At 42.2% G+C, this 23,337-nt stretch overlaps 1 protein-coding gene across 1 annotated transcript; it reads right to left on the bottom strand.

Annotated features, from left to right (window-relative positions):
- Positions 1 to 10,576: 10,576 nt before the first annotated feature.
- Positions 10,577 to 21,796, bottom strand: gxylt1b (glucoside xylosyltransferase 1b). The gene is made up of 7 exons (XM_086202249.1): positions 21,495 to 21,796; positions 20,485 to 20,698; positions 20,213 to 20,344; positions 19,838 to 20,089; positions 19,544 to 19,667; positions 19,239 to 19,411; positions 10,577 to 12,718 (listed from the first exon to the last, which is right to left on the bottom strand). Exons 1-7 carry the CDS (start codon positions 21,689 to 21,691, stop codon positions 12,557 to 12,559), a joined length of 1,254 nt encoding a protein of 417 aa, XP_086058375.1. The 5' UTR covers positions 21,692 to 21,796; the 3' UTR covers positions 10,577 to 12,556.
- Between the last annotated feature and the right edge of the window lie 1,541 nt (positions 21,797 to 23,337).

Below are 23,337 nucleotides of genomic sequence, written 5' to 3'. Positions count from 1 at the left end.
GATCAGAAATAGTCATCGCACTGCATACATGGATCATTTTAGTTGCCATCTTTTATTGCTTTCCTGTGAAAGGAGGAATGGTTGGGTTTTGGTTGTTTTTTTTTCCTTTTTTAATAAAGTGACAATAAGCATGTCTCCCACCGGCTGTCAGGTGTGACCTGACATGCACTGCAGTAAATAATATAATAACTGTTAGGTCAAAATCTCTCACCATATCCATAAAGATATCTCAGCCTGGCTGTTGTATTTAAGACATAAAGGGCTTTTCGTCACTACAATGTTAACAAAACTATGAGCATGAAATAAGTAACAGCCCATATACGTGATAGAAAGGGTCAATCCATCTTGACTTTTTTACGTTGATAACCAAGCGCAGTCCATCCCTCTCATACACAGTTACAAGGGAATGTTCCATTAGACGTTAAATTAATTTCACATTTCGAGTCATTAACCTCTTAATGAATGAGTCCTTAGAAAGTGGGATCATTTCATTGGACAGAAAGAGTATTCAGGGCTTCAATTTTACGACCGTTTCAGCGGCACGTAAAGACCGAACACACGACCTTGACTGCAACGTGACTGCGATGCCCAAAACCCCTCTACCATCTTCTGCAATTGAGATGTTCCACCCTTGAAAACCCTTCTGTGTCAGTGTCTTTTTTACTTTGCTTTGTTACCCCTTGTCTCTCTCCCAGTCTGTCTCAACGTCTATATGGGCGAGCCGTTTCTTCTCTCAAAGTGGCGGCGATATGAGCGACAGGATGGCTTCTGGAGCTTACATAAGCTGTCAGCACTGGGAACTCTGTGTATTCCCAGATCAAAGTGAGGCCTGTCTGAGCAGCTGAAGTGCCCTTAATATGTTCGCCTCAGCAGGGGGATCCACAGTCTGGCTCTGGCTTCTGCAGCTTCGTGACTCAGAAAAAGAGACTTTTTCGTTTGTTTTTAAATCTCAGAAGGGATGTAGGCACAAATGTCTCCAAGTGTGTTTTACTCAGTAAATAGGATGCTCACTGTATATTTAGGAAGGAATTAGAAACAACCGTTATTTCCATTTAATGTGTGATAATCAGGGGCGGCACGGTGGTGCAGTGGTTAGCACTGTTGCCTCACAGCGGGAAGGTTCCAGGTTTGAGCCCCGGCTCGAGCACAGGATCTTTCTGTGTGAGTCTGCATGTTCTCCCTGTGCCTGTGTGGGTTCTCTCTGGTACTCCAGCTTCCTCCCACAGTGCACAGACATCAAGAGGGGACGAGGCTTACTGGATACTCTAAATTGACTGGAGGCGTGGCTGCGAGTGTGAATGGTTGTCTGTTGATGTGTTGGCCCTGGGATGGACTGGTGACCCATCCAGGGTGAACCCTGCCTCACAACCGAAGGCAGATGGGATAGGCTCCAGCCCACCCACCCCCCCATCCCCCATCCCCCCATCCCCACCCCACGACCCTTCACAGGATAAGTGGTAGAAAATGGATGGATGGATGGATGGATGGATGGATAATGAGAAGTGAACACTAAGAGAAAATGATGGGAAAATCAGTTGTTTTGAAATCAAACCATATTTCACAAATACAAGAAATGAACCCGACCTCTCAGCACTGCATGATGTAGTGGTGGGATGACATTTGTTCAAATCATGTGGCAGCCCCACAGAAATAGTATTATAATCACAGCATCATTTTCATCTCCAACAAGGAGCCTAAGTAGACATCATCAACAAAATGCCAGAAAGTGAAAACTTTATTTTAATACTAGTTCCTGCTGGCCTTGCGGAATTTGATTGAAATAGATCATATCCAGAAATACCTGCTGATGGCCTCGAGCAAAATCAGGATCTAGGATCTGAGTGTGGATGAGTGTGTGTGTGTGTGTGGGGGGGGGGGGAGTGCGTGCATACATGTATGTGGTCATGTGGGTTGGGAAGGCCGGGTTCTACACATTTATTGTATTGCTTTATACTGTATTTATTGTTGCCTGCTTTTATTTTTGTGAAGCACTTTGTGTTGCAGTTTTTGTATGAAAACTGCTATATAAATATAAATAAAGTAAAGTAAATACTGTCAGGGTCTAGTTAGGTTTAGGCCAAAAATCACTTGGTTAGTGTAATATTAAATACAAGGACACTGTTTTGAATTGAAAAGCCCTCTGCAGCTAAAAAAAAAAAACAGGTATAAGTGGCCTTTCTCATGCTCTAACAACAAATGGTGCAATGAACAGCATTTACACCTCCCCGTCAGTAGGTGGCACTCCCACTCTTTCTGCACTAATCTATTGTACTGATTACCAGGTTGACACAACTAACCATCCATCCATCTTCTTTTGCTTATCCTGTTAAGGTTCAGGGGGGGGGGGGGGAAGCCTTTCCCAGCTGCCTTCGGGCGAGAGGCAGGGTTCACCCTGGACAGGTCGACAGTCCATCACAGTTCCAACACATAGAGACAGAAAACCATTCATACTCACAGTCACACCTACAGTCAATTTAGAGCATTGCTTAATTTGTAAATCATAAGGTGCCGGAACGCTAAGTACATATGACGGCTCAGGGGTGAGAGAGGGGCACAGGTCCCGGTTCGTACACAGAAAACAACATACAAATGCCCACTTGCCATGATGTGGGACTTACAAGCCTCCATTTCAAATAATATCCATGGTATCAATGTTATGACGATAATTCAGTTATTTCGCCTCCTCTGCGCAGCACAGGTGAATGCCCACATCACCACAGGTGGGACTTGGAGCCGACAGTCAGCAATTGATTCTCAACAGGTCTAACTTGTAAAACAAAAAAGAGCTCACAATAAATCACACAAATCTTCCATTATTATTATTACGGTATTTAAAGATTGGCACGGCGGCCTATTATTAGACGGTATGCTCACCATTTAGTTGTTCTAGACACCCCACATCACGTTAGACCCGGCTTGGCTAGCTGGAGGTGAGCCTAGCTAGCTGGAGGTGAACCTGGCTAGCTGTGGCGGCGCTAGCCTCCTGCTGCAGCCGCTTTTGATCGTCAACATGACCGCTGCAGCTGCCCTCGTCGCCGCTTGTGGAAGCTTTTCTGACTCGTTTTAAGCGTCATACGACTCTTCCTTCTTTTTGAAAAAACAGCCAATTTAACTGTCTTTTTGACATGTTGGCGTTGAAATAGCAGCTGTTTATTTCCTCTCTGCTTGCTCCTCAGAGGCGGCGGATTTCGAAAGGTGATTTGTTTGTGTCAGGGGCGTGGTTTGTTGGCGTCAGTGCATCGACGGATCTCCGACTCTTTCAAATGACGTTGAATCTTAATAAACAACATGAAATTCTAAGGATTTGGTCTGTAAATTTATCTATGCGCATTATTGTTGTATTTTAAACATTTTTAAAACGTTTTCATATTTTCTTTCAATACAAGAGGTACCGGATCTGCCCAAATAATTACCGAGGTACCGGATCTGCCCAAATAAGTACCGGAACACAGGGAGGAGGTGCCGGATCTTGTTCCAGCTCAAATTAAACCCTGATAGAGTATCAATCAGCCTCGTCTCCTCTTGATGTTTTTGGACTGTGGGAGGAAGCTGGAGTACCAGAGAGAACCCACACAGGAACAGGGAGAACATGCAGACTCCACACAGAAAGATCCCGTGTCCGAGCCAGGACTCAAACCCAGAACCTTCTTGCTGTGAGGCGACAGTGCTGACCACTGCACCACCGTGCCGCTGATGTAAATCAATGTAAAATAATTTGAGATATTTTTCAAGACTTTCTGCTTGTGGTACCTCAGGTGAGGTCAGAGGATCACCAAAGTTGAGAGGACTTACCCTCTAGGAGTCATATATGTATGTTTCGAAAAGAGTGGATATGGCTATTTTGACCCATGACCTCAGTCAAATCCAGGCATTATTTACTATATATGTGCATTCAGTTTGCAACACAGGTCAATAAACTATGAGAATAGTTTCTATCTTGTCTTAGAGAGGTTTTTACTTTTCGATGTAGGACTAATTATTGACTATTGATAGACAAAGTTGTGGTTTCAAAGATGAAACTTTATTTTCTTAATCAACCACGCTGATGTCCAAAGTGTTTTGATAATGGCCTTTTCTTTCCCTTCTCCCACCCTCCTTCTCAAGTCTCCCCAGGAAGCACAAATCCATCTTTGAGGAAGATAATCATGAGTTTTCCCCAATTATATCCTTTTACCATCGTTAGGAGACCTCGTTAGTCTTGTGTGATGCTATCGGTGATTGATCACAACCATCAGGCTCATATCCTGTCTCGTATCCTCTGCCCGGAACATCAAGAGTGCTAAGCTTGATAAACACCACTGATAAACCCAGCGTGCATTTGATTATGGAGACTTGGATCCCTGCCAAGATGCCTAGTCGTTCAGTGACATCATTTAGGAACCACAAAGCAGTCGGTGACAGAATGTAGGTGACGACAAATCATCATCACGCGTCACTGATTTTACCTGAGGAGATAATTAAGCTGTAAACCCTTTGGGAGACAATGAAGCATTTATAGTCCTCCACTTAGTACATCACATTACTAAACTGTGGTGTTTGTATGTATGTGTGTGTGTGTGTGTGTGTGTGTGTGTGTGTGTGTGTGTGTGTGTGTTTTCACCTAATGGCATTGTTCAGTGTTCACACTTTAACCTGTCCATCACATAGCGTAACCAAGACATAAAGGGCTTTAATTAAAGGAGCAGATCCTTATCGTCATGGGAACAGATGTGATAGGGTGTTACTGACGTGTTTTGCCACCTTCAGGGGTTTGAGAATTATACGGTGTGAAACACTTCAGGCAAAAACACACACACACACACACAAACACACTCACACACACAGACATGTTATGCTTTCATCAATTTGAAGCCGACATTTTGTCCGGTCTTAACAGATTTTTAGAGCCTTACACGCGTGTCCTAGCAGATCAATAGGTGCTCACAATAAAATGGACCCAGGCGTAAATTAACACCCAAGGGAGCTGCCACAGTGAGACACCGGCACAAGATCCACCAGGCTATAATTTGAACAAATGCACCTCTGCTGCCAGAATGAATAACAACTTGTTGGGGATGTGTTTTTGATTGACTGTTTTCATATTTAAAACAGAAGAACACTTTTTATTGACTATGTTGCATAAAGAGTGCATAGTAATACATTATTTATAAGAAGTCCACACGACTACTGCAGCTTGTAAAGGAGAATTTAAACTCAGAATATAGGTAGTTCCAAATATTTATGACGAAAGATATGCATCTCTCCCCCTTAGATTAAAGTGTTACACTGAAAAGGATTTTCAAAACATAGCTAACGTTCTGAAAACTGCTTTCACGCCAGTTTTGCATTTCAAAGGATTGATGGCTGACTTCAAAATAAAACACATATTCCAGAAGTGTCCCGTTTATCACACCAGGTAGCTATGCTAGTTCAGTTTAGAAGTAAAAACTAACATAACATAACATTTTCAGTGCTCAGTGAGCTGATGATAACAATACCTCATATTTTAGAAAGAATTCTAAACGCAAAAGGAATCAACCACCAACATTATGGAGTATTTACACAATCTAAAAATGTAAAATTGCTTGCTAGTTCCGCAAGGTAGCAAATAACATCCATCCATCCAGTTTCTATTCCACTTATCCGTTAAGGGTCACGGGGGAGGGGATGGGGGGGGGGGGCTGGAGCCTATCCCAGCTGACTTCAGGCGAGAGGCGGGGTTCACCTTGGACGGGTCGCCAGTCAGTTGCAGGGCCAACACATATAGACAGACAACCATTCACACTCACAGCCACACTTTAATTTAGAGTCGCCGTTTAACCTAGCCTGCACGTCTTTGGACTGAAGAAGGAAGCTGCAGTACCTGGAGAGAACCCACGTAGGCACAGGGAGAACATGCAGACTCTACACAGAAAAGCACCGGGCTCGAACCCGGAATCTTCTTGCTGTGAAGCGACAGTGCTAACCACTGCAGCAGTGTGTCGCTGGCTAGCTATTACCACCACATTAGCTACATCTATGTTCCACAAAGCAACGGTATGTGGCCTATTTCCTAAGTGATGCTACAATACATTAAAATGTCAATCCTGATATAGATATCACAAAATGATTATCGACTAATCATGAATTAGTTAAATAGTTAGCACTAGTGCATTGTTCAGAAAATGTGAAACACACACATTTGATATGTATAATCTAAAAACACGGGGGAAAATAGTTTGATTTGAAATTAGTAAAACAAAACTCATGAAAAACAAACTTTGCAAAGCTCCACCACTGTCACCGTATATGATTAAGTGCAGCCTCTTCTTGCACGTCATTAGCACAGACACACACTCACTGGTCCTTTTTGTGTTTTGAGTCACGCACACAAACACACCTGCTTGGAATTGCATGCAATACAGTACAGCTTGATACAGTCACTGCTTCACACACACACACACACACACACACACATAGTGAGAGACAATGGCCTGCAACTCCCCTCCAGCCTGGTAGGTAATTGCTGTCTATGGGGGAACAGGTGCTTCAACAATAGAGCGCCAGTGTCCAGGCAGGCTCTATTCACTGCCACTGTAATTACCTAATTGAAAAGCTCACAGGGGAAAGAGAGATCGTGTGTGTGCGTGTGCGCGTGTGCGTAAGTGAGAGAGAAAGAAAGTAAAAGATAAGCTTTTGGAGAGCACATGACTGTATGCATATATTCATCTAAATGCATCTAGAGCATGCTTTTACAGCCATTCGCAATTGCACACAAGCAGTGCCGCTCTTTATTTTGTAAATCTGGGAGTAAATATTGTAGAACTGTGATTGAGGGGTGGAGGGGGGGGGGTGAGTGAGAGAGGGAGCGGTAATGGGAAATCTATTGTTGGGTGATGAGGATGTGGCAGGGAAAAGAGGACGGTCAGGCTACAGTGGGATATAAAAGCCTACAGGGTTACTCTCATCCACCCTATCTCAGAGCCTCTTCTCTGGCTTGAAGTTGCATATGGAATCTTTGTCGTGTGTATATATGTATTTCCTTTCTATATTTCGCTGCAACCCGATAACTCATATCACATCAATGCACATTTAAAGATTACACAGAAACATGTAGCTTTGCCACAGCAGACATATCTGCTCCAACCACTTTAAAATCTCAATAAACATCCCACTTTCGTTAAACCCTGGCGAGCGGGCACGCTTACAAAGGCAATAACATCTCCTTATTGTCCTTGGATACATTTGTCTTAACTGTCACAACCTTGTTTTGGCTCTCGTGTGCCTGCGGTGGAGTACAAAGCGCTCGTATCCCCAAGGCTAGCATTTCAAAGTAGGCTCAGACCAGCCTTCCTGAAATGTTTAGAGGTGAAACTTTTGTAATAAAAACAGGAAAATATTATGTCTGATGAGCATGTTTGTTTGCCCATTGTCTTTGAGTGACCTTAAATGAATGCAAGAATATAAAAGAAACAAAAAAACATATGTAAGCCGTGAGGGTTCTATGATTTTTGTAGCAATATTATGAGCAATTAGGAATTTATAAACATAGAAAGGCGAGGGGAAAGGATCAAATCAAAAGTAAAAGTAAAGAAATGAAGGAGTGTGCATAAAAAGACCGCATTCGCTAAATAATAAATCCCGAGTGCTGTCACCCTTGAAAGCGAGGAGATTTTCGCAGAAACTTGGAATCGACATCTTTTGGCTCTGCTTCATGGCATTCGCAGCCTGACAAACAGAAAGAAAATAAGCTGCGAAGTAAATAAGCCAATCTGCTAAAACACCCATCACTCTCTCTCACTCTCTCTGTCTGTCTCTCTTTCCCTGTGACACATCAAGAAGCAAATTCTGCGTCAATGTGTGAGCAAAGATGTCACATTCCATGTCGCTGGACATCAAACGTACCCTGGAGTCACACACACACACACACACACACACACACACACACACGTAAATAAGAGGCACGGAACATGACATGCTGTTTGCGCGTCTTCCTCTGATCTGCTACAGCAATGATATGTAGACCCTATTACAAGATGTAAATGACCCCCTACTGTAAAACCTATGATATGTCTCACACACTAAAATGTTTAGAGCAGAAGTCATTTGTATATATATATATATATATATATATATATGAAAGTGTATACACAGTGTGTGTGTGTGTGTGTGTGTGTGTGTGTGTGTGTGTGTGTGTGTGTGTGTGTGCGAGGAACCTCAACTCACTGTGACTGTTATGAATCCACGCGTATACAAGCGTGTGTGTTTGGATCCGAGCTGTCACCGTTTGACAGATGCTGTCTTGTCTACGTGGAGAGTCATTTGAAAAAAAAAAAGAAGTTGACATCAAAGGCAACACTCACGATAAATGGCAAATATATGCAAGCGCAGTCAAAGCACACAGAGAAATAGAAATAGGTAGCACTTCAAAGTCATGCACACATAATTGGTGCTTAATAAATGATTTATTAAGTCTTTGACCACTAATAAGCTCTGTTTAGCTGCAGGTTTCATTGTGCAAAAAAGTATGTGGGCTGACTTTTTCTTTTTTTTTTTCAACCTCACTCAGTTTGCACTTTCCATCATCCAGCTGCTGACTGCCAAAGAACATTTTGTCAATCTTGTCTACCCTGTTTAAACCAATGAAATCCAGTACTACCAGAATATCACAATAACTGGCTGCACTGCCAGAGAAATTGGTCCCCAGAGGATGAAGCAATGTCTTTGATTACCTCCTGACTAGCTGCACCTTAAGTTAGACATGCGTGAGATGTGAAAAGTGCCATGGTATTTGGCACAAACTTCTTCTCTGAAAGGAAAACATATAATTTTTTTTTTTTTTTTTTTTACATGACTTGACCTTTGCTCCAGTTCACATTTCTCTCGGTCTGCAGTTCTCTTGAGAGCGGTTTCGCTCTGAAAGAAAAATTCGGAGCCATTTTATTTGAGGGAAATCCTGCTGTGTGAGACGTGTTGCTCCGTCTGCGATTGTTTCGTCGAATAATTTTGGATGAAACCGAATTCTCTCAACTGCAAATTGACCAAGGGAATCTGTTCCAGCATCATTTTGTTTTTGTCCAAAGTGTAACCTGTGACCTCATGAAGACTGTCCGTATCAGAGGAGCAACAACATGAAATGATATTATTACACCTTGGTTTTTTTTTTAACCAAAAGCTTATGCTAGCCCTATACTACGCCACCTATTTTATTGTGAAATGAAGCATAAGAATATATGAAGCATATGTCAGTCTAATCTCGTGTTTAACGTGCCTTTAATAACAATCTATCATTTTCATTGTTGCATACGTGATTGACATCAGCATTTTTATGAAAGTGCCATCCTCCAATAGCAACAGCGAGCTACGTTACTCACCGTTTGCAATCTAGCCGTTCATTTTAAATCCCTATTCACGTGAGAGGTGTTCATTTACGCTACTCCTCGTTTTAAAGTCGATCTATTTCATCAGTTCAAACACCATCGTTTCGACGGTGCGTCGTATCTAACTTCCACCAGATGTTACGACCCATCTACGCGTCTTTCAAGGATTTTTTTTTTTTATATATACTGACAATATTAACTCTGTCTCAAAAATATGTTTTGCTGCTGTCTTTTGATGATACCATTTTGTGCTCCAGCTATTTTCAACAAAACAATCTCCAAAAGATACAAGCACCGAAGCAACAAAGCGCCCTAATTGCTACATTGGCTATGACCGCCTTGTTCTTTTCTTTCATCACTGACATATTTCATCTGCCCCTCTGTCCTTCTAGTATTTCAACATTTTTCTAGTGAAAATAAGAAGAAATGGGAAACTCTTACTGCTTATTTTTTCCACCACACACACACACACACACACACACACACACACGTACTTACTCTTTGATGACCACCTTACAGTCCTCTCTTAATGCTGGTGGTCACATATTTATTCTAAGTAGTTTCTCTTTCAGCCACACCGGCAGAAAAGAAATAAAATCAGTTATTATGTTATGTTAAAAAATATACTTTGAGGAAAATGAAAGCTTGCGAGGACAGGTGATATTGAATTTTTTCAACATTATGTTCTAATCCAAGGCACTGTCTCCATCTCCCCAAGGGCCCGGCGTGTTACATGTTCCATCCGAGCCCACAGGTCGATAAAGGTAATTGATAAGCTCTCATATAGATATATAGTGATGAATGCAAGCTATTTCTGATGCCCTGTATCAAGCTGCCCCGAGAACCATAAATGCACGCTTGTACCCCCCCCCCCCCCCCACACACACACACACACACTCACCTAATGGGAATAAGCATAAACTCATTCTCCATAGTCAATGCAGTGTCACCAGCAGGCACTTATCCTGCTTGGTTATTGGTTCATCACTTGCACTTTATGAGCACCTCAGTGCTGAGGCAGGATGGTGTAGCACCTCGGGTGGTGCGCTCATAGATTATTGGCAAATCCATCGATCTGCCCAAGGAAGCGATACAAACACGCCATCCATCTTCGTCAAGTTAGATCCTCACATAATCAACTAGCGAAACTGCTAATAAATTTGGTTTTTTTGTTGTTTTACCAACGTGTCAATGACGATTTATGAATGTAAATTTGAATAAAACTTTAAAAAAAAACCAACAGTTATTTCTCTTTTAATGGTAAAATGATATTTCTTCTTCATCAGTGACGTTTCTTTAAAAAAAAATAAATAAATAAAAAAAATCCCCCAACTAATGGCTTTCGTCACACTGGCAGAAATATGTCAACATGCTACCCTCTGGTGGCTAAAGATAACACACTGCTCTCACAGCTACACAAAACAGAAATGACATTTAATATGAAAACAGAACGCTGAAATGTATTACACAACATAGTAAAAACCCACATTTCAGGAAAGAAATCCAAACATAACAAAATGCACATTACAACTCCTGAAAATACATTCAACAGTGCCAAAAATCACAAAGATAATCATAAAAAAAACAACAACAACAAAGAACTTTGGTATCAGAAAAAAGGCGGTAGCTTATTCTCATGTTAAAACAGCATTCCCCCCCCCCCCCCCCCAACATACAGCATCTACATCGACACAAAACACACTTCAAAATAAAGAAGTACCCAATAAGGTTCGAGCAATTATTATTAAAATAAAATATTATTATTTTGGCTGATAATCGGTTTAGATAGTCGTCATTTTTCCTATGACCCATCAGCATTTTTTTTTTTTTTAAGTCAGCTAGAAGATTATTTCGCCCGGAGTGCACAAGAAGAAAACACAAAAACCCTTTAGCTGAGCCCATACAATTTGATTTTGCAATTACACCAAAGACCAAAAAAATTGTTTTGTGTGTTCATCAATTTTATTTTGAAGTCGGATTCAAGTGTACAATTAAAGCACTTTTTTTTTTTTATAAATGTGTCCTTCATAAACTTTCCGTTAAAACATTTTCATTGAAGGGCAGTCTCGTGCTGGGGTTTGTACTGGTGCCAGTCGTCGCATTAGTGTCGTTGACTCAATAATAATCGGTATCATCCTTGAAAAAAACAATGTCGGTCGATCCCCGGTACTCAAATTATGTTCGTGAACGTGCAGGTCCAACAAAATATATACAAACATGAGAGGGTTAAATATGAAGGGGTTTCACACTGTAAAGACCAAGTGAGGAAAAGCGAAGATGGCACGTGTCGATGACAGTCAATCTGAGTCAAAGTTTCAAAAGTGGAACCTGCGTAAGCGATCAAATAATTGGACTCAGTCCTTCTGATCGAGGTTTTTGCATGCTCGGCCCCTGCTAATGCACAAAAAAAAAATGTGGGAAGAACTGTGAAAATCATTTATACAGTCCCTTTACACTTGTAAATCCTCAATTGGGGAACATTTTTACATGCGTGTCCATCTTACTAATGAAGTGGTTTTAGAAGAAAAGTGGTCCAGTGCATTCATCTATGAAAACATACCCTGGGGGGGGGGGACACTAGTCCAGTTCTCTTTTAATAATAAGAAAGTTTCACATGCCTCAGTAAATTCTCCAATATGGAAAGTTGAGGACTCTTCCAAACTTTTACACATCTTATGCGGCATCAGTAATTACCTTCGCCAAAAAAAAAAAAAAAAAAAAGCACCAGGAGAATATGGAAGAGATCAAAAATCTATTGGTTTGAACAACTTTAGGAAATACAGTCGATCCTTGTGCACTTGGAAAAAAAAAGAAAAAAAAAAGTCTTCTTTCGCACTCTTCTTCTACAAGGCCAACTGACCTACATTTCACTTCCATGCATTTATTTCACGCTCTTATCCAGAGCAATTTGCAAGAAGTTAGTCTCAGTTTGAGATGGTTCCCAGGACAGCAGGATTACTGAAGCGGCTGTTCACCAATATAATCGAAAAGTTTCGCACACAAGTTGTCTGCTGTGTCAATCACAGGAGTGTCTATACGCTTCTGGATGTGTAGAAGCGTGTTAATCAAACGCTGCGGATCAAAGCGAGGTTTTGGCTCGCGAGATAAGAAGTTCAATTTCTCGTTCAAGGAGAGCTGGTACTTCTAGCTCGCCATGATTAGCGCCCTTCCTTTTTCTGGCCTCAAATTCATTGCCATTCTTTTTTTGTTTTTTTTTGTCACCGTCCACCTGAGTTCTTCTTGTGGATGTTTTCCAGGCTGTGAGCCAGGGTCTTGGTGAGCAGCGCGTACGATTTCCCACAGTAAGTATGTGTCGTCTTCAACAGTTCCTCTTCTAGAGGAGCCAACAGTGACGTCACCGGGTCGGCGCTGAAGGGGTACTGCAACGACAAAACCATTCAATTGGTACATTCAGTGGCTTTGAATGCACAGTTGCAGTTGAGCTACAGTTCTGGTTTGATCATGCCACTTCATGACTCATAATGATGATGATGACAACGCTTGGTTGTACAGCACCTTTCATCCAAACACTGTAGCTCAGTGCTTCACAACAGCGGAAAGAACATTAAAAACATGTTCAAAGAACAACACATTTATTTTTATCAAAAATAATGAGAGGGAAAAAAAAAACAGAGCGGATCATTCGACAGAAAATGAAATCCCAATCAGAAGCGCAAAATACATTAAATAAGAGCGCAGCAGAGCGCAAATCCAGAGTTAAATAAATGCTAAAACAAAGAAATGCGTTTTCGGATTTCTTTTGAACACATCTGAAACGGTGAGCTGGCTTCTCGGATTTCTAGATTTCATGAATGATTAATACACATGTAATTACACACATGCGATGCATGACACAACTAATTTGATTTCTAACAATATTATCTAGTTACGTTAATCTGAATTGAAAAAAGAAAATTATTGTGATACTGACATGTAAAAAAAAAAAAAATCAGCTTTAGCCCAAATAAGTCGGCTTTTTGGTCACAGTCGAGTGATGGTTAAAGCTTGATTAAGCCATCTGACTGGACTTCTGTCATTTTTCCAGTAAATATAAACAGAGAGGAATGTCTGCCTCTGGAATTTTCGATGGCGTAGGTAGACGTCGTGCCTTTTCACCAGCAGGCTTGGACTGAAAAGACTATTTTAGAAATACTTCAACACTTATACTCTTACATGTATTTCAAAAGTCCAGTTTTAGTTGGATTGACGCACTAAAATAACTTTTTCTGACATCGTGTATACATAGTCATTGCTTATAGCCCTCAAGCCCTCCTGCACCGATGGTGTCATGAGTGGCTGTCAGTCTGCTTGCAGTTATTAGCGCAGGGTCTGATTGCAGGGAAGAAATTTCAAAATAAAAGTGAAGCCTCTTATCATTATGGAAGGAATGAGAGTTTAGTGTATTCAACGAAACTCATTTTGTCAGGTGAGATGACTTCTCCCAGTTCGAAAATTGGTGCCGGGGACATCAAAATGAGCAGTTGCAATCCGATATTGGAGGAGGGCCCTTGATCCCCCTCCTGGCGTGGGGAGTTGATCAGATTCCCTTGATATGGAAAGCAAAGTGGTGCTTCAGGCTGCGTTTGGGTATAGAAGTTATCTCTCAACTGGATAAATTTAAAAATCCCCAAGCCATGCTGAACCAGGCGGGACTCCAAATCTAATCTGAATGGTCAGCATTCTGTCGACATTTTTAAGGCAGTTTTATGCCAAAGGCTTAGCGTCTCGTGATAACACAGGATTACTGGAAAAAATTTCATGTCTTCCCAATAATGAAGGAGCCTTTACAATGCTCTGAGGAAATCAAAGGGGAATTACCTTTTTTTTTTTTTTTTAATGCCGGTTCATTTGCTTGCGGTTGAGTTCCTGGTATTGGGTCACAAAGAGAATTTTTACGAGCTCATACACACACACACACACACACACACACACACACACACACACACGCGCTCGCATGTAATAAAGTTGCATTTACAGTTGGTATATTGATTTTGTGCGGCTGATGGGGCAGTGTGTCGGTGTGTTCAGTCCAACTCTAAACGTACCGTCGGCTGTAAAATTTTACGGCTGCTGCCTGGGCTCAGCTTTAGCGGCGCAGGGGAGAGGGTGAGAGAGTGCGGGGGGTATGTGTGCTTAATGACAGACAGACCACTGCGGACTGTTCGAGACATGCAGACAGACGGGGAGGAGCGTGCGAGATTGTATTCCTATTTCTTTGTGTGCAGGTGCAGAGAATATGCTCTGATTTACAAGAGGAGATTACGCTCCAGTGCTAAAACTACCCTAACTTATTTTGAAATGAATCCATAAAGCAGCCTTAAAAACAGTTAGTTAATCCTTCAATTAAATCAACTTAAATTAACTATGTGGTTTTAACCGGTAAAGCGGCGCTTTGCTGCTTCTTTTTATTTCATCTTATCATAATGGGACAGCCTTTGGTGATTTTAAGACATCATCTAGGGTCCCTTTCCACTACGTAGCCTTATTAAAGCACCACTTATCTTATTGAAATAAATTAGGGTTTTAAAACGTCAAAGTGCTCCTTAGTTATAGCCCAAAATTCATCAAATGGGGATAATGGCGTTTCAGTGACATTTCGAACCATTTGTAGTGGCAGATCATTTAATCAAGTAAGGGTACGGTGAGGTAAGCCAGGGATTTACTGTTTGTTTTTGCCTTCTAGCAAAGCCATGTAAAATTTGAGGATACTGCAACTGTTTGCAAACACTTCCATCCATCCACTGTCTTCCGCTTATTCCGACATTAAGGGTCGCGCGGGGGGGGGGGGGGGTGGAGCCTATCCCAGTGTCAACGGGCGAGAGGCGGGGTTCACCCTGGACAGGTCACCAGTCCATCGCAGGGCCGACATAGAGAGAGACAACCATTCACACTCACATTCACACCTACGGTCAATTTAGAGTATCAATCAGCCTCGTCCCCTCTTGATGTCTTTGGACTGTGGGAGGAAGCTGGAGTGCCAGAGAGAACCCACACAGGAACAGGAAGAACATGCAGACTCCACACAGAAAGATCCCGTGCCCGGGCCGGGACTCGAACCCGGAACCTTCTTGCTGTGAGGCCACAGTGCTGACCACTGCACCACCGTGCAGCCCTGCAAACACTTGCACACGTACAAATGTCTGCTAGAATACGTAGGGATAAAAGCGAGACTCAAACACATCTTTTTACCGATAAATTTCCTGGAATTTTTTGAGCATTTGAAGAAAATTTTCGAGCGTACATGAAAAACGAACATGAACATTTTGTGCCAAAATTTATCAGCATATAAATATATTCAACAAAAATGTATAACACGCAGCACAGTTTGATACGACGTACACACGTTAAAGCTCGATTTTTCATGTCGATCTTCACTGAACCACATATACTTTCATATTCAGGGGACTCATTAATTAAATGTTCATGAACCCCCCCCCCCCCATTGGACTCATCGATTCATTTAAAACTGCTCCAGGCCTGGAAACTGCTACTTTCAAATTCAATAACTTCTCCAGTTTTCTTATTTCTCCTTTTGAGATGTGCCATTTGAAATATCAATTTAATATTTGTACGTAGTTCTCGTCTCTTCTGTCATTTCCTACAACCTTCTCTTAGCAGCACTTACACTTTTGCCACATGTTGCCAAGCTTTTAGCAGGCCTCTGTTAACTAGCGTGCATTAGTGTTAGTGTTCTATCTTCTGTTTCTCAATGGCTTCAGTGGTCCACTAACATGCATACCGCACAATGTAGTGTTCAATCATCATTCTAAATTCGACATGCAAGCCAGAAACAAAAGCTGGTGGAGCAGGATTGCTTGTTGAATTGTTGTTACTGTGCATCATGTCCTCCATGTACAACTCCAAAAGCTTTCTCGTAATTAAAATACAGTTCAACATGGGTAACTGGGAAGCAGTCAGAGAGTGTGAACCTGTGCCAAGGCCAGCTTTTGCACTCAAGCTCTGATTAAACCTGCAAGCAGCATTGAGCACGCCCTTAGACCCCAGCGTATGTTGGCGCATGTGGCTGCTCTGTAGAGCAAAGGGGGGGAGGGAGGGGTGACACCTGATAAATACTTGGGTTTTGCATGGAGAAACAGTCTATTGTGGGCACTGCGGTGCAACTATCACTTCCTGTGTCCACTGGGTGATGCGTGAAAACACACACTTGGTCATGCAGTTTCTTGTTGTGTGCAAAAATGTCACCTCGCCACATTTAAACATTAAATAAGAAAATTGGTCTTCATAGGAACCGATGACCAAGTCCTTAGGGTGTGTAAAAGTGTAAAAAAAAAAAAAAGTCATTTCCTGTTGCCCCCAGGTAGTGCTATGAAAAACAGGCTTTTCCCCCCACCTCTTTATCCCCTTTGACTCCTCGTTCTTCTGTCATTTTTGTAACCTTCACATTCTGAAGGTTATCCAATTAGCATGTGAAATTGAAAACTTTGCGCTCTGTTGCAGATGAACTACCAAGAAATATATCAAACTGTCAGTTATGCAGTATCAGTCGAACTACTCCATCCTCCAGGCAAATCAGACGTCATATCTGTAAAAACATTGATACTTACAACTTATTGGAAAAGCTGTGTGTTATCATGCATGTTACAGGCCTTTGCATTTACAGTACAGGTGTGTGTGTGTGTGTGTGTGTGTGTGTGTGTCTCCAGCAACTACTGATCCTGTCCAATATAGCCACAGTCTTAACTGCAGACCATGGATACTGTATGGATCAGCCATTGCACTGCTCTACATTCAGTGGAGCGTAAATAGGGAAGCAATGAGACTGCCGTTGATGGCGTCATTAAGTAAATGCCACTCCTGTCGTCAATATTATTACAGTGCTAGTAAACAACCCGTAAACGTCCCCACGGGGGAAATTAGCTTTCCCTTCAACCCTCTGCCGATGATCGAGAGTTGTTCTTCTGTTGACTGATGCTGCCAACACTAAGAACCTTTAGGATCAGCAGCAATCCAAGATCTAAAGTAAGGAGGATTATGAAAGTCCCCTCAAAGTTAACCAAATTTACACTTGTAATACTTCCCTAAAACTCAACCAAAAGTCTGGAGAAAGCAGTTGCTAACCACCTCTGTGACTTTCTCCACAGCAACAGCCTATTAGTGGATTTCCAGTCAGGTTTCAGGGTTCATCATAGCACAGAAACAGCACTAATTAAAGTTACCAATGACCTCCTACTGGCATCAGATGAGGGGCTCGTCTCTGTGCTGGTCCTATTAGATCTTAGTGCAGCTTTTGATACCACTGACCACATCCTTCTACAGAGACTGGATCATGTCATTGGCATTAAAGGAACTGCACTAAACTGGTTTAGGTCATATTTACTGGTTCGATCTCAGTTTGTACTTGCTAATGATGATCCCTCTGAAACTACAACAGTCAGTTATGGTGTTCCACAAGGGTCTGTACTTGGACCAGTCCTCTTCACCCTATACCTGCTTCGTCTAGGTTGCATTATAAGGAAACACTTGATTAATTTTCACTGTTATGCTGACGATACGCAGCTGTACTTATCAATGCATCCACATAAAACAAATCAGCTGAGTAAACTGGAGGCATGTCTAAAGGAAAAAAACATGAATGACACATAATTTGACAAAACTGAAGTTATTGTGCCTGGCCAAAACACCTAAGAAACAACCTAACTGATGAGATAGGTGCCCTGGATGCCATTACCCTGGCCCCCAGCACTACCGTAGTAACCTAGGAGTTCTCTTTGATCAGGATCTGTCCTTTAACTCCCACGTTAAAGTAATCTCTCAGACTGCTTTCTTTCATCTATGTAACATTGCTAGGATCAGACACATCCTGTCTCCAAAAGATGCTGAAAAACTAGTCCATGTTTTTGTCACTTCCAAGCTGGATTACTGCAATTCCCTCCAATCAGGCTGCATCAATAAGTCCCTAAAGACTCTCCTGCTGCTCCAAAACGCTGCTGCCCCCGTGTTGACTAGAACTGGAAGAAGAGACCATGTCTCTCCTGTACTGGCCTCTCTGCATTGGCTCCCTGTCAAATTCAGAATAGAATTCTAAATTCTTCTTCTAACATACAAAGTCTTCAACAATCAGGCATCTTCATACCTGACAGAGCTCATAGTCCCCTATTACCCAGCTAGAACCCTTCGCTCCCAGGATGCAGGGTTACTTGTGGTTCCTAGAGTTTCTAAAAGAAGAATGGGAGCCACAGCCTTCAGCTATCAGGCTCCCCTTCAGTGGAACTGTCCTCCAGTTTCAGTCCGGGATGCAGACACCCTCTCTAAGTTTAAGAGCAGACTAAAGACCTTCCTTTTTGATCAGGCTTATAGTTGGGCTGCTTAGGCTGGCCGTTAGATATGCTGCTATAGGCTTAGACTGCCAGGGGATCTCCCATGGTGCACTGGGCTTCTCTCTCCTCTTCTCTTTCCTCTCTGTCCTCCTATATGTGTCATACATAAATCACACTCACATGTGTTACTAACTAGTCTTCTTCTCTGGAGCCTTCGGGCTCCCCTCATCCCAGATCCCGGGTGCTGCTGGAGGAGGCTGCAGACCTGAAGAGGCTCAAGCTGCCACCCTTAGCACCACCTGCTCACATCCCTGTCTGTCCATCAGTCTCTTCCCTTTCTCTCTCTGTTGCAGGATGTGCTTGAATTGGGTGTAAATTTATTGAAAGAGTGTGGTACTAGACCTGCTCTACTTGTAAAGTGTCACGAGATAACTTTTGTTGTGATTTAGCGCTACATAAATAAAATTGACTTGACCTTTTTAAACAACCTGATGTACCAAAAGTGACTTTTAACAAGGTACACTTCTAATCATTTGCGTTTTATGCTTGTGGTTTGCCTCATTTGATGACAAAACAGCGGATACATTTTGTTGGGAATTCAACGCTGATCCAGCCCACTCACCTTTCGTATGCCTTCGTAGACGGCTCTGAAGGCAGGCTGCTTTTGGTCGTGGTAAACACCTCTGTTCCCATGCAGAATGTAGACGCCATCTTTTTCAGCCGAGGCACAGTTGCTGCCATAGATACAGTGATCTGGACGGTAATTCCACTGGCATGGAAATTCCAGCAAGCACTCTAGATGGTGAGATCATTTTCAAAACACTTTGAAATGTAAATTTGGACCATAAAGGAAAGATCAGTTAGTTTTTGAAATGTCTATTGGGCCACATATGGACATATACATGCTGTATTGTGAATCAGACTTACCAGGGTTGTGGTGGAAAATTATATTAAGGAGATCCTGGTCTCCCCAAGTTATGTTGAGTTTGTATTTTTGAAGTAAAGGCATCAGCAGCTCCTCCCATCGCAGCCCCGCTGATGTCATGTCATTCTTTCAGCATAAACGTACACAATAATGCATGTTAGGAAAGGAGCCTCTCACTGAATCAGAACCACAGATAATCTGAAACAACTGTAACAGAAGGATGACATCATGTGGCCAAGAAAGGTATTACATGCTTGCAGTCTTTTCTGAGGCTTCGTTATATCATGCAACCCTACCTTAAAGAACATATTCCTCATCCTTGTCATGTTCATGAGCATAACCCCTGAGTTGATGCCAGTTCTACCATAGAAAGGGTGTCGGGCAAAGCGGTTGTACCAAGCTATTCTTGGCTCTTCATGCTCGGGGGCCATGGCTGCCAGCTGTGAAGAATTAAACTGTGATAGGAACGCCCACAAGCGGTCGACGGGCTGCAGGAAGAGGATGTCCGAGTCCACATAGATTATCGCGTCAATGTCTTTTAAGATGAGCTGGAGTGACAACAAAGACGCAGAACCTGGAGTTATTTCTTTTTCTTTCAGTTCATTTTGTAAAAACTCAATCTCAGTTTCATCCCAAACATACAGTGGTTAGTTTCTTCTAAAGGAACTTACAGGTAAGAAGAGTCTCTGAGAGGCGCAAGGTTTAAAGAGTTTTTTCCACTCAGCAGCATTCTCACTGGGGAAACTGATGGAATAGGTGGTGTAGTTGAACCTTGAGCAGATAAAACCAGGCCACGACTCAAACTAGAATATAAAAGAAAACGGTATTCAAGTATTTTCATTCAAGTAGTTTAATAGTATTCAAATCTTCTCTGCTATTACTTGTAATTCTTATCATGAAGTCCTTTAAAACTAAGCAATTTACGGTTTCAAACATATCTTACAGCTTCATTGAAGCTGGCGTGTAGCTGATCTTCGGCGAAGATGTGCAGGTGGAGATGTTTGATGCTAAAAAGCACAGCAGACTTGATCATTGTGAGAGTCTCCTCCAGCCTCTCGCCGCACGCCACCACGGCCAAGTGCATTGGCGGTTCAAGTCTGCTCTCACTTAAGGCGCTACCGCCTGCCTCCATCTGGCCCCGCTGACGCATGATGTACCTGGGTGAGGGGACAGTCAGATTGTATACAGTGTAGGGCAGTACGAAGTCATGTCTCAGGTGGCAGTATGGCTGTCCAATATACAAATCAATTACTTTGGATTACCAACTCTGTGGAGTCCATTATCAAGTATTCATTTCATTGTATTTTTTCTTTTCATACTATTTGACTTCAAATTTGGGCACTCCACTAAGAATTGTGGGGCATCCAGGACTTCCTAGTTGTGAGCAACCAGTCTTGGGATTTGATCAAACATTCAGTTGTCATTGTGATATTAAAATAAACATGTGAGTTTCCATTATATTTGTACATTTTAACAACACATTTTACAATACGGGATTACTGACATTTCAAAGCTGTGATTAAACCACTTTAACCAACTGTCAAGATATAAATTCATCTAACCGCACTGGACTTGATGTTGAGTTACTGATTTCACCTTTACGTGAGGTAAACAAAGATTTCATTCGAACCTGCATCAAACATAAATGTTAACTCTACTTTTACCACTTCAATGTGCTGGTTTTACTCGTATTTTTAAGATGGGAATGTATTTATATGACGCTGTTTTGGGTTGAGGAATTTCCCAAGGATGTTAAGCAGACATAGAACACGAGAATTAACTAATCTGCCCAAGTCTCGCGTCAACATAATCACGTTATTTAGCTCTGACTGTTATTTACGGTTATGCTAACTAGCTTTACATTTATATGACTTGATATTACCACTATGAAATTGAGTTAAGCCACTGGTTAAGCCCAAACATAGCAGGGAAGTAGTGAATATTTAGACCTACCTATTATACCAATGTGGGCTTTGGGGCCCAGATTTATCCGCGACCCCTCGTCTGCCTCCAGGGACCCTCGGTAGAATCATCTTTGCTCCTCTTCCTCCAACCGACACGTCCGAGTCAAACAACTTACTGTAAACATACAGGCCCGAAAACACGGCAAACACCGTGCACAACAATAGTGCACGGATGTAACGCCGCATTATAGTGTTTGGAAACGCAACTCGGGGCTAAAGTCATGACACACAGACGTGAAAAATATGAACCGAGAAGCCCGACACAATGATTAAGAACTTCCGTTCACATTTAAGAAAATAAAATTCAGGCGGAAAACAACTCCGCAGTGCAGACTTTCAAACGGGAGAAGTTTCTTTATCTAGTTCATCTGCTTGATCTGTTACATTTGAAACAGATCAGCATTCAACACCCCTATGTCAAACTGTGGAGCAAACTTACAAACGGAAATACTGAATATGGCCTGCAGCCTGATTGTAACAATCAAAATATTATGGACCACAATAATCCGGCTCAAATCATTTTTTAAATTTTCATTGTTTTACTTGAGAGGCAGGGGGAATGGTACCCAGGAAAAAAAAGACATTTTAGCAACAGTAAATGTATTTGGTTTTGGCCCACACAGCCCGCCATTAAGATTGAATTTTGGCAACAATTAAAAAAAAAAATTGGACACTAAATGACAGCATTGCATTCAGATTCAAACATGGCTTTGAACTGTTGGTTACTTTGTTATAAATTTGTTTTATTACCACGCACCCGTTCTGCTCTTCGGTATCCTCGCGAAACATCTGCGCTATTATTTTGAAGGCGACAACAATTTTCCGGATCTCTCCTCTGTAATATGTTTAACGTGACGCATATATCACCGCAGCAGACTCGGGTGGTAGAGACCATACATGGGGGAAGGGTGGGAGCGATAAGCTGATTCTCCCTCCCCCTCAGGCTGTCTGTTGCAACTTTCAATTGGTTTCACCTTTGAAAGGCCCATTCACGGCTCTAGTCGCCTTTTATTGTGATGGCAACGCTAGACAAACAAACTGGAGCGCCAATTTCATTTTCATTTAGTTTCCCCAGAGAATGAAGTTGTTGGCGGATCTAGGAGTACATTTGCCTGTCAGAAATAACCTATCAGAAATTATTTATCTGAAATGTCATTATTTTGGTAAGAGCTATCACATGAGCATACGGTGGATTATTTTCAAAATAAGATATGATCGCTTGATGGATGTTTCATCAGTTCATCTGAATATTTAATCACTGGATGAAGTTCAGCAGTTTAGCTCCATCTGCTTGCATGTGGTCCACTTGCTGTAAATGTACATCTGTGATGACATGTAGCCAAGTGTTTCTCAACCACTGGGCCATGACCCATGGATGGGCAGTGACGATGTCCATCCATCTTTTTTCTACCGCTTATCCTGTTGATCCCGGCTGCCTTGCGTGAGGCGGGGTTCATCCCTGACAGGTCACCAGTCCATCGCAGGGCCAACACATAGACTGACAACCATTCACACTCACAGACACACCTTCAGTCAGTTTAGAGTATTTGATTAACCCCTCTTGCACGGGAGGAAGCCGGTGTACCCGGAGAGAACCCACGCAGGCACAGGGAGAACATGCAAACTACACACAGAAAGACCCTGTGCTCGAACCCGGAACCTTCTTGCTGTTAGGCGACAGTGCTACCCACTGCACCACCGTGCCACCCACTGCACCACCGTGCCACCCACTGCACCACCGTGCCACCCACTGCACCACCGTGCCACCCTGATGGCTGGCTGATAACGTGTTCTAGTTGAACTCGGAAGTTGGAGTATCTGAGATTCCAGTT

The sequence above is a fragment of the Aulostomus chinensis genome, chromosome 4, assembly GCF_037954235.1.
Source record: "Aulostomus chinensis isolate RoL2024-O1b breed Wild chromosome 4, RoL_Achi_v1.0, whole genome shotgun sequence".
NCBI classification, from domain to species: Eukaryota; Metazoa; Chordata; class Actinopteri; order Syngnathiformes; family Aulostomidae; genus Aulostomus; species Aulostomus chinensis.
Note: the sequence above shows the minus strand (reverse complement) of the source record. Positions and strands in the feature narration are given on the sequence as shown.

Coding starts and splice junctions, on each gene's coding strand:
- gxylt1b (XM_086202249.1), bottom strand. CDS start 21,691: ATGCGGCGTTACATCCGTGCACTATTGTTGTGCACGGTGTTTGCCGTG. Junction 20,699..21,494: donor AGCCCACATTGGTATAATAG/GTAGGTCTAAAT, acceptor CCCCTCACCCAG/GTACATCATGCGTCAGCGGG. Junction 19,668..19,837: donor TGAGGAATATGTTCTTTAAG/GTAGGGTTGCAT, acceptor TTATGCTGAAAG/AATGACATGACATCAGCGGG.